Genomic DNA, 10,283 nt, shown 5'->3' with positions numbered 1-10,283 from the left:
TGAGCAAAGATGACTAGAGATAGGCTAGACAAGGAAATAAGGAGTTGGGGAGTGAGGGGGTGGGTAAAGAGGCCAAAGGAAAGGTGTTAAACCAGACCAGGCAGTTCCTTCTAGTGGAGCAGAGTTGACAGACTTGTAACATCCTAACCAGCCAGTTTCCAGCGATCCCTCCCTGCCACCCTACCTACCCTCTTCCCCCCACCGCCTGATTACTCCACATCCTCCAGGTTTCAAGATGGCCCTATTCCTTTCACCGGTTTGTTGATGACAACAGAAAATGGAGGAGGAGGCCTCCCTGGGTGTTGCAAGGGATTGAGTAATCAGGGAGTCTCTTTCTTACCAGAAAGAAGTGGGATCTGCAGGCAGGGGAGGAGATGCATGGGGCCTATCTAAGGGGTGAGGAGGAGACGCTGACAACAGGGAGGGAGAGGCCCCTGGCCAGGTCTGAGTGTCCAGCGCTCAGGAAGAGAAAAGGGGAGACCAGCAGAAGGTGAAAAGTTGGGGAGGGGGAATAAAATAAAAGGAATTTCTCAAAGGGGATGGATTAGTCTACTTAGGAAGAGTGTGTGAATGTTTCATGGAGCCAGAGGAAATACGGGAAGGGAGGACAAATCAGGGAGTGGGAGGAAGATAAAGGAGGAGGAGGTTTCAGAAGAACGTGGAAGGGTTCCCAGGATCATTCCAGGTGAGGGTTTGAAAGACTCGGCAGAAGGGTGGGCATGAGCTGCGGGAGAAGCGGAAAGGAGGAGACAAAACAGGGGCTCTAACGGAAAACACTTGTTCCAGACGATGGGGTGAAGAGTGATGCCCCAAAAATATAACAAGAACGTGCAGGAAGGTTTGCAGGGGAGGGGCACGTAGGAGGGTTGAAGAGCAGCCCTGCGGCAGAGGAGAGGGCCGGTTCCGGAAGGCGGAGGAGACGCCTACAGATGGTGGAGACCCATCTTGGTGCCGCATGGTGGAAATGGGAAGGGGGCGAGGGGAAGGCTCGAGAGCTCTGGGGCTGTCCAGTGGATGGGGTACAAGTCCCCTAAAACTGGCGAGACTGCAAAAGGGTGTGGCTGAGGGAGAACCGCAGGAGGAGCGTCCGGCGCGGCGGGCAGGGGTCCTGAGGGCAGGAAGGAGGGGGATTCTCTCCCGGGAGGACGGGCGGGAGGGGAGCTCAAGCTGGCCCGGCCAGCGGTCACCTTGATTGGGGCCATGGCGGAGGCGGCGCTTCTGAAACCGTGGGCCCCGCCAAGCGTCCAGTCCCTGCCTCGCTGCCGCACCCTCCGGCTGCCGACACTGCCTGTGCTGCAGACCCGAAGGCAGCCGCGGGGACGAACCCGGAGCCCACCGGGCCGGTCAGGGCGTCCAACGCAAGCGGCCGCACGCCGACCCCGCTGCGCACCACGGCCCGGCCCCCGCGGCCCAGGCGCGGCGAGGGGCGGGGCCCAGCAGGATAAGCCCCCGCGGGATCCCGCGAGAGGCGGAGCATCAGCCAGGCCCGCCCACGGCTGGGCTCCTCCACTGCGCAGGCGTCGGGGCGCGAGCAAGGGGCGGGGCTTCTGGGGCGCTCGGCTCTTGGGCGTCTGGGGCTGGACAACCAGGGCAGTTACAAGCGGGCGGGGCTTTCGACAGCCGCGCGGCTTATTTGCGTGCAGGGATGGGTTGTCGCTCTCGTGGTGGGCGTAATTTACGGATTGACCGCGGCGTTTCCTTACCCGGAAGCGAGGGGCGGCAGACGATGGTGCCAGGCCGCCCGTGTAGGAGAAAAGCATGTTTATTTTGCATTCAGCAAAGGCCCCTGCGCTGCGGCGGCTTTACACGTGATCTACACTGAGCGTGATCTGTAGTGAATGGAAGCCACTGGGGCTACGCCGCAGTCCTCTGCCAGGCCGCTTCCGGCAGCAGCGCGTGACCCGACCAAGCTCTTCAAGCCCCTCCGCCCCGGCTGCTCGGGAACTTGCAGCATGCCGGCCACTTCCGCTGGCCCGAGCCGTCCAATAGGACAGAGACGGGAGCGGTTCCGGAAGTGACGCGAGGAGTGTCCGCTTTCCTCCGGTTCCGGCCTGGGGAAAGCGCGTTGCCGCGACATGAAGCTGCTCACCCACAACCTGCTGAGCTCGCATGTGCGGGGGGTGGGGCCCCGTGGCTTCCCTCTGCGCCTCCAGGTAACGGCGGGGGGGCGGGCTCGCGGCCGTGCCCTGGGCGGAATGGAGAAGCCGGGCTCTGGTCCCTAACAGAAGCCCTCCACCCTGCAGGCCACCGAGGTCCGCATCAACCCCGTGGAGTTCAATCCCGACTTCGTGGCGCGTATGATACCCAAGGTGGAGTGGGCGGCGCTTCTGGAGGCGGCGGAGACCGTGAGGACCCTCCCCCACGCCCGTGTTCACCTTCCGGGGGAGTGGGGCGGGGGGGAGTGGTCTCACCGCCAGCCCAGAGCGAGGGGCGGGACGCCCGGAGATGACTTAGGCCTTTGCCCACAGTTGCATCTGGTCGAGGTACCCAAAGGGCCGATTGAAGGGTATGAGCATGATGAGAAATTCCTGAGGCAGATGCACCACGTGCTGCTGGAGGTGAGAGCTAGCCCATCGCTTGCTTCCCCGGCCACCCAGCCACAGCCCGAGGCTGCGGGTACTCAGCTCTGTTCCCCGCTTCCCCGCAGGTGGATGTGTTGGAGGGCACCCTGCAGTGCCCAGAGTCTGGACGTCTGTTCCCCATCAGTCGCGGGATCCCCAACATGCTGCTGAGTGATGAGGAAACCGAGACTTAATCGTGCCAGATACTAATTTTGAAGTCTGTAACTGTGTATGTTTCTGTTTATATCTAGCCTATTTGCTAGTCCGTCGTGTATCCCCACCCGTGACCCAGTGACACACGAGAAACACGATGTTCTTGAGCTCGATATATTTCTTTTTCTCATTAAAGGTTCAAAACCAAAAGCGGTTTCTCTTTGCAGCAAATATACATTAAAATAGAGTCTCTGTACAGCCAAGGGCTCTGGGCCCTGGCTTGCCCTATGTCCCTGCACCTCCCTGGCCAAACCCAAAAATAAATATAGTGTTATTGCTCTGCAGGGCATAGAGGCAGTGCTCTCACTACCCCCTGAGGAGGCTGGGTGGGAGCTGATGGGGGGCCATGGCCACCCCAGGGGTCCAGGGGCTGGAGCCTGCTTGGAGTTATTGCTTCAAGGGGGGGGGGGCAGTAATGCCCAATGCAAATGATGAGGAGAGGAGCGAAGGGGGCAGGGGCCTTTGCTCTCCAAATCCCCCTCTGCTCTGGAGAGGGGGTAGGATTAAGCAGCAGCAAAAGCATCACCCACTGGGAGACTGTTGCCTCCACTCCCTTCCCTCCCTGAGATCAGGCTTCTGCCCCCACCCCCAACACACACACACATGTCCCCTGCAGCCCCCTATGGCTTCCGCAAGGCCCCCGACACTCTGGGGGCACGTTATGGCTTGCAAGGGGCAGCACTGTGCCCAGAGCCTGGGCGCACACATTCCCAGCTTCTAAGACCCCCTGGGAGAGAGGAGGGGAGGGCGTAGGGCCTGTTCCCAGGGGCTGATGATATTGCCCTGGCCCTGCCAGCAGGCTGTGGCACTGCCCAGACCCCAGCTCTGCCCCCTTGGGGCTGAACCCATTCCGGGCGGGTCCTGCCAGCACCCCCACCCATGCCCACCCCTTGCCTCAGTCCATCATGGCCTCGAGCATCTCCAAGAACAGCTTGTGCATGGGCACCTTGCCCTCCAGCTTCACCCCGTAGAAATGGGCCAGCACTTTGCCCGCTGTCTGGCGTAGGAGCGGTAGTGTGAGCAGCAGCCTGCCTGCCCGCCGCCGCTCAGCACCCCCTCCGGGGCCTGCCCGGCCGGCTTCATATTCCAGCAGGGCCTCATGTAGAGCTTCTCGCAGCTGCTCCACAGCCTCGGCATCCTCAATGTGCACGGAGTCTGCAAGGAGGGGTCAGATGCTGTTGACATGGACCATCTCCAGAAATGGCTAAGCCCACATCTGCTTGAGCACTGTGGGATGGGGCCTGAGGAGGAGCCAGATGCAGATCCGATAGGCTTATTGGAGCACCACTCACTGCTCCTGCCCATGAGCCATGGCCCACCCTTTCTTCCTCACCTATGGCCACCTTTTGTCTTCCCCCCACTTCCCTCCCACTGAATCGTTCACCTGTCCACATAAGGATGGCCCTAGAGCTCCAAATCCTACATGTAGTTCCTGGGTCTGCCCTCACCTTTGGGACTTGAAACAAAACACTATTCATCCCTAATCCCCAATTTTTATCATCTGTGAGATGAGATGGTGCCACAATCAGGGTTACAGACTAGAGGGCCTCCTGGAGACACCTGTCACCATGGACTCACCTGAATTGGCAAGGGCCAGAGCCTTCAGCAGGACATATTCCTCACGCTCCAGCCTCAGGGCCTGCAGTCGCCTCACCAGCTGCAGCAGGGCGGCCCCAAGTTCCCCCAAGCCAGCTGCTCGTGCCCCCTCTTCATCCAGGACCAGGTCCTCAGCAAAGGCCAGCTCATCCTGCAGTGGCAGTGAGCGCTGGGCCACACCCAACACCAAGACCTCCATCCATACACTCTGCAGTACTGACATCTGGTCAGACAGTGACAGTGACGAGAAGCCTGGAGGATAGTGGGAAGCAGACCTGGCTGAACAAGCTCACCAGAGCCAGGCATGGCCTGGCCTACAGAGGGAAGCCCCACATCACCCCGGCCCTTTACCTGGGATACTCTTGGCCCAGCTGATGGTGACCACAATCTCTCGGTCAAAGAGGTCACAGAGGGTAGCCACAGCTGGGAGGTGTCCGTCAGGGCCCGCTGGGTCAGGCATGGCATAGAGCTTCTCGGGCTCTACCACCAGCAGGTGAGACACCAGTGCATTTACAGGAGCTGCAGTGACAGATGGAAGAGGCACTCGAATTCATCCCCCTGCAGGCCCCTTCAGGGTCAAGTGTCTTGCCCAAATTAGTTCCCCTGCAGCCTTCCTCATAGCCACTGGCCAGCCAGGCCTGGACACTGCTCTCGGGAAGGGCTCTCACCATCTCCCAGGGAAATCAAGTTCATGGACAAGTTCTGAGTATGAGAAAAATCTTTCCCGGTTCCCAGGTGTACTACTCAGGGACTGATTTAAAAAAAAAAAAAGGTATTTTTAAAAATACTTCAGGGAGATGTATTGCCAACAAATGAAAGGAAAACCGAGAGCCCAATGCCCACGACACCCATCCTGGGTGACAGACACCTAACAGGCCTCTCATGTCCCGGCCCCATCTGAACCTGAACTTCGAGGACCCATAGCACTCTCACCAGTTTTCCGAGGGCCTCCAGCTACTGCCAGGGGTCCAGCAGGGAAGGAGCCTGGGAAGGGTAACGGGTCCACCTCGGGCCGCCGCTTGTACTTCTGGCGCCCACCTCGGACACGGTCCAGACGTACTCCTTGAATTTAGGATAGGGCTGTGTCCATGGGGCTGGGGGTGGCTTACTGTGCAGAGCCCTCCTGCCCAGTAGATTCCACCAGAACTTCCCAGGCCTTGCCCACCCCAGCTCCATGCACCCAGGCCCGTGCCCCGTGCTCACCCTCCTTGAGCATGCCCACCCGCAGGCACTTGGTGAAGCGACAGGCCTGGCAGGCCTTGCGTCTCCGCTTGGTGATCTCGCACTCGTTGGAAGCCGGACAGCTGTACTCAATGCTCCCTGCCAGAAAGAGGCAGGGCTCCAGTGGCGGCCTCCCAGGGCCCAGAGGGGGCTCAGAAGATGGGAGAGCCCGGACTCACCCAGGGCAAGCACAGGTCTGGGAAGAGCAGGAGTGCCCAGAGTGTGGCAGGGAAGCCCAGAGCCCTAGGGGGACTGGCCTCTGGGCTGGGGGCTCCTGACTAGGCAAGGGAAGCTTGAGACCAGAGGTGTCAGACTGACCTCTGCCCCCAGCCTCTAGTCAAGCCACGTCCCTGGACTCTACTAACCTCATCTGTTCCCATCCAGGGCCACAGCAGCCTCCACACTGCTACATCCCATAGTCCATTCTTGTCCTCATCTTACTTGGCCTAAAGGGGCATCTAATGCCATGGATCATGTCCTGCTCCCACAAACATGGGGACACTTTTCACCTTTTGCCTCTAGGACACCACACCCATCTTCCTTCCACCTCACTGACCACTTTGTAGTTTCTGTGTACCCCACACACTCCTTCCATTGAAGGACCCAGGGCTGCCCTGGGACCTCGTCTCCATCAACTCACTCCCATGGTGAACTCACCGGTCTTGGGCCTTCACATTTCTATCAATAGAGCTGCGTGAACTCTAGACTCACATCCCACCGCCTCAACCTCTTGTACATCTAGAAGGCGTGACAAACTTCACTTGTCCTAAATGGAGCCCTCGACCTACCCCTCCAAAACCTACAACTCCCATGTGTCCAGCTGTTCAAGCAGAAACCCAGGAAACATCTTTGATTCTTCTCTTACACCAAAATCCAACCCATTGACAGGACCTGGTGAGCTTCACCTCCTAATATGTCCAGAAGCTGACTCATCCTAACCCCGTGCCTGCTCCCACCCCTAACCAGAGTCACCATCACCTCACCTTCCTTCTGGCCTCCTCTTCTGCCTTGTTAATGTCAATACAGGGGCCAGGACAACTCCTTCAACCTAAGTCAGATCCTGTCCCTCCCCTGCTCCAAACCCTGTGATTTCCCCCCTCAGAGTAAAAGCCCAAGTGTCCCTGAGGCCTGTGAGGTCTCCAGGGCCCACCTTTCTAATGTCATCTGCCTCGCACTCTGCTCTGGCCCAGCCAACTCAGAATTCCTCACACAGACCCCAGCCTCAGGGCACACCGCTCCCTCACCTCCTTCAGATCTCTACTCCCTGTCACCTCAGGGAGGCAGGCCCTCCCTGGCCCTGCTCTGAGAATGCCGGGTGCCCCTCTACAGACTTCTGCCACCTGCCCAGACTGATAGTTTCTCGTCACCTCTTGGCACCCTCTGAGCCACTACACACATACTTATTTTATTATCTGTCTTCCTCCTTTAGCATCTGCTCCATGAAGGCCAGGACTGCCTAGTGCTGGGAACATGGCCTGGCACGTAGTGGCAGCTCCTCCTAACATCTGACTGAGTAAAGGCATGTTGGCCCTCCTGGCTTCATAGGCACATTCCTCCTATACCCTTTATTCAGGCCTGTGCAGGCAGCTCAAGACACCTCCTCCGAGGAGACCTCCAGAGCCCCCAGCCCAACCAGATTCCTTGGCACACATCCTGCTCCTCCCCCTCCAGACAACAGCTATATTACAACAGTTTTGTGCAATTCATTGTTTTCTCTCTCACTTCTGCTGGAATATACATGGCTTAGTCCCAGCTAGGTCCCCATGCCTGGAACAATGGTCAGGACAGCAAAGCACAGGTCTGTGAAGAACAAGGGCTCTGGAGGCGGCCAGGGGCCCATCCTGACACTACCACTTACCAACTACATGACCTTGAGTGAGTCCAGTACCTAAGCCCCCAGGCCCTCAATTCTCCCATCTGTAAAATGAGATCAAAACAGTACTTCCTACAAAGACAGCTAGTAAGAATGGAAGGAAATGTCAAGGTAATGTGTTCAGCATGGTTCACAGTGCCCAAATGCTCAATAAATGATTGTGATCTATGGCTAAGGCTCAATAAAGTTTGGCAACGGAGTCAACAGAGAATGAAGGAGTGCTAGGTGGGTAGGAGACACCTGGATCTGGACCACTTACTTCGCCGGCCTTCCAACCAGAAGAGAGCACAGATGGTTTTAGAGCAGTGGGTGTTGGCCAAATCAAAACCCACTGGAATGTCACAATCAGTTGCGAGCCATCTGTCCGAAGTTCAGTTATAAGTAATAAGCAGAGGCAGCCGTCAGCTCTGGACCTGAATCAACCCAAGTTCAAATCCTGGTTCTGCTATTTTCTACCCATGGGACCTGAACAAAACTTTAAAAAATCTTCCTGGGCCGCAACTAGGGTCACAATGCTGGCACCTTATGGGTTGCTGAGAGGTCAGCAGCAGCCAGAAGCGAGAACACAGTTTAGAAGCAGACAGGGGCTGCTTCTAAATTTTTCAGAGCCACCAAGGAAGGTGCTAGGGTCCCAGCACCCAGAAACCTAGAGTCCTCTCTCACATCCCACATCCAATCAATCCATCAACACATCCTGGTGGCTTTATTTAACTTTGCAGGGAAACAGCACTCCCAGGAGGTAGGAGGAACTTGGGAACCCCAAATGGTACTGCAGCAGTCTGAGGACCTACTGCCACCCAGCAGTGCACCCTGGGGAGTGCTAGGCCCAGAAGGGCAAAAACGCACAGGAGTGCAGTGGGGGCTCACCCTGGATGGTCCTCTTGAAGAAGGCTTTGCAGGCCTCACAGGACGCCACACCATAGTGGTAGCCAGAAGCCACATCCCCACAGACGAGACAGAGGCGTTTGGGCAGGGAGCTGAGCACCAGCTTTCCACCACCCTGCTCGCCAGGCCCAGCCCCCTCCCCATCCTCCTCTTCCTTGTGGCCTGGGAGGCAGCGGGTGGGAGCTGGGCCAGGAGCCAGGGCCACAGGGGGCTCAGTCTCGGTCTCCGAGGAACCCTTTGGGCTGTCGGGGCTTGCTGGCTCTGCCTTGATGTAGAGAGGCTCAATGCCCACCACCTGGCTGGACATGGCGCTGGTCACCTGCAGGGAGAGACCTGTTGGGTCACACAGGGAGACACTGGGATGGGGGATGGATACACAATGCCACCCTGGTTGCCCAACCCCAGGCCTAGGGCCAGGCTTCCAGGATCATTGAGGGGGAGGGAAGGAGGGGCAGAGTCCATGGAAGGGCTGCCCATGAAGAGGGCCCCCCCCAGCTGTTACCATGGGAACAGAGCCTCCAAAGCCTCCAGGGCCAGTAACTGACAGCAAGGTCTCCCACTTGGAAAACTGGGGGAGGTCTGGAAACTCCCTACTCCCACCAGGGCCAAGGAGCAGGGTAACCTTAGTCCCCAGGTGACCTTCAACCCCATCTGGAATCCTCAGCCAGTAGCCAGATACCTTTCAATTTTCTCCAGATGTTGGACACCTTGGTGATTTCCCTTCACTTGGGTGTCCTCCATTCAAAAGTGCAAACCAGGCACACGAGGGCAGTTGGTGGGGTTCACGCACTCCCACTCACCTGGGTTCCCAGGTATCCTCACATGCTCACACATGCTCACTCTCTACTGGGCACTTCCGCGCTCTCACACATGGCCTTCCCCAAACCCTGGCTCTCACTCTGGCTTCCATTTGTCTTCACACACTCCTACTAAAGTGCACAACCCATAAACAGAGTCACACCCAAGGCTCACCATCACACACACTCAATCCCAAACACACTCACCTTGCGCCCACCTGACACACACACTCAAACCCTTTCACACCTGACACCCCGCCCCACCTAGCCCGGCATCCCAATCCCAGGCCCACCGGCCGACGCGGGTCCACCTCCTTACACCCCACCTGGCCCCCTAACCCCCGCCAGCACAACCGCTCTTACACTTCTGCTGCCGCAGAATCCTCTACCTCAGGGGCGCCCCGCCCCCCCAACCTGCGCCCACCTACGGAAAGTTGCCTAAAGTTGCCGCGCCTCCCCTCCCCCTCCGCCCGCAGGAGACCTCTATCAGGTTATCAGGAAGTAAATGGGGAGCGCCAAGGAGGAGGAAGTTCTCCCCTGCCGGTGCGATGACCTTTGACCCAGAGAGGCGGGTGGCCCACGGCCCCTTCGAGCGCCCCCACGTGGTCCTCGAAGCCCCTTCCCCGACAGGGAACCCTCCCTGTCTCCCACCGAGGCCCGCCCCTAGGACTTCGACTTGCTCCGGGGGCGGGAGTGAACCCTGCCCTGGGGCTGGATCCGAGGCCCAAGCCTGACCCCGGGCAGGACCCGCAGCCGGAGCCAGAACCGGCCCCTGCCCCAGGCCGACGCACTCGGACCTTAACACCGGATCCCGCCCGGACCCTAAGCCCGTCCGGCCCTGGACCCGGTCCCAGCCGTGACCCCGGTTGGTCCCGGAGCCGGAGCGCCCCCGACCCCCGCCTCCCAGCCGCGCTCGCACATGGCCCCCGCGTCCCGCCCGTCCCCCGCCCTCAGCGGCGCTCCCCTCCGCCCCCGGACCTGGGGCTCCGGCGAGGCGGGCTGGCAGGCATGGGGGCCGAGCGGCCCGGAGCGCCGGGGTGAGCCTGGGGCCGCGAACGGCCCCTCCTCCGCCGCCTCCTCGGGCCGCACCGCCCCGCCGCGCCGCGTCCCCTCACTCGGCGGCGCCGCCGGCGGCTT

At 59.3% G+C, this 10,283-nt stretch overlaps 3 protein-coding genes across 8 annotated transcripts in view; 1 reads left to right on the top strand and 2 right to left on the bottom strand.

The window, feature by feature from the left end:
- The window catches only part of PRDX5 (peroxiredoxin 5), a 3,655-nt gene extending 1,693 nt beyond the window's left edge, over positions 1–1,962 (bottom strand). Inside the window, exon 1 of one of the 3 annotated variants that reach the window (XM_072789699.1) lies at positions 1,704–1,962. In XM_072789699.1, coding sequence (XP_072645800.1) covers positions 1,704–1,760 — 57 coding nt within the window. In that variant the 5' untranslated portion in view covers positions 1,761–1,962. Of the gene's footprint in view, positions 1–97; positions 158–1,187; positions 1,478–1,703 lie in introns of those variants that run through there. The other 2 variants (XM_072789701.1, XM_072789700.1) reach the window with 2 other exon arrangements.
- Positions 1,594–2,924, top strand: TRMT112 (tRNA methyltransferase activator subunit 11-2). Of its 2 annotated transcripts, none has more exons than XM_072789707.1 (4): positions 1,594–2,153; positions 2,244–2,345; positions 2,469–2,558; positions 2,648–2,924. In XM_072789707.1, exons 1-4 carry the CDS (start codon positions 2,076–2,078, stop codon positions 2,753–2,755), a joined length of 378 nt encoding a protein of 125 aa, XP_072645808.1. In that variant the 5' UTR covers positions 1,594–2,075; the 3' UTR covers positions 2,756–2,924. The 2 variants fall into 2 exon arrangements, with proteins under 2 accessions (XP_072645808.1, XP_072645810.1); XM_072789709.1 differs by having other exon boundaries at positions 1,673–2,153; positions 2,244–2,309.
- ESRRA (estrogen related receptor alpha) lies at positions 2,875–10,283 on the bottom strand. Of its 3 annotated transcripts, none has more exons than XM_072789677.1 (7): positions 10,125–10,283; positions 8,332–8,668; positions 5,574–5,690; positions 5,304–5,432; positions 4,722–4,889; positions 4,353–4,622; positions 2,875–3,929 (listed from the first exon to the last, which is right to left on the bottom strand). In XM_072789677.1, the coding sequence occupies exons 2-7, from the start codon at positions 8,654–8,656 to the stop codon at positions 3,670–3,672; spliced, it is 1,269 nt and encodes a 422-aa protein (XP_072645778.1). In that variant the 5' UTR covers positions 8,657–8,668; positions 10,125–10,283; the 3' UTR covers positions 2,875–3,669. The 3 variants fall into 3 exon arrangements, with proteins under 3 accessions (XP_072645778.1, XP_072645780.1, XP_072645781.1); XM_072789679.1 differs by lacking the exon at positions 10,125–10,283 and adding an exon at positions 9,628–10,009; XM_072789680.1 differs by lacking the exons at positions 8,332–8,668; positions 10,125–10,283 and adding an exon at positions 7,724–8,284.

Source organism: Canis lupus, chromosome 21 (assembly GCF_048164855.1).
Source record: "Canis lupus baileyi chromosome 21, mCanLup2.hap1, whole genome shotgun sequence".
Taxonomy (NCBI): Eukaryota; Metazoa; Chordata; class Mammalia; order Carnivora; family Canidae; genus Canis; species Canis lupus.
The sequence above is the reverse complement of the archived record's forward strand: the minus strand, read 5'-3'. Positions and strand labels throughout refer to the sequence as shown.

Bases quoted from the DNA above. Each gene is read 5' to 3' on its own strand.
- TRMT112 (XM_072789707.1), top strand. From the start codon at position 2,076: ATGAAGCTGCTCACCCACAACCTGCTGAGCTCGCATGTGCGGGGGGTG. The intron at 2,154-2,243 runs GTAACGGCGGGG...TCCACCCTGCAG, and splicing joins GCTTCCCTCTGCGCCTCCAG to GCCACCGAGGTCCGCATCAA. The intron at 2,559-2,647 runs GTGAGAGCTAGC...GCTTCCCCGCAG, and splicing joins TGCACCACGTGCTGCTGGAG to GTGGATGTGTTGGAGGGCAC.
- ESRRA (XM_072789677.1), bottom strand. From the start codon at position 8,656: ATGTCCAGCCAGGTGGTGGGCATTGAGCCTCTCTACATCAAGGCAGAG. The intron at 5,691-8,331 runs GTGAGCCCCCAC...TCTTTCTGGCAG, and splicing joins CTTCAAGAGGACCATCCAGG to GGAGCATTGAGTACAGCTGT. The intron at 4,890-5,303 runs GTGAGAGTGCTA...CTGTCACTGCAG, and splicing joins TGGAGGCCCTCGGAAAACTG to CTCCTGTAAATGCACTGGTG.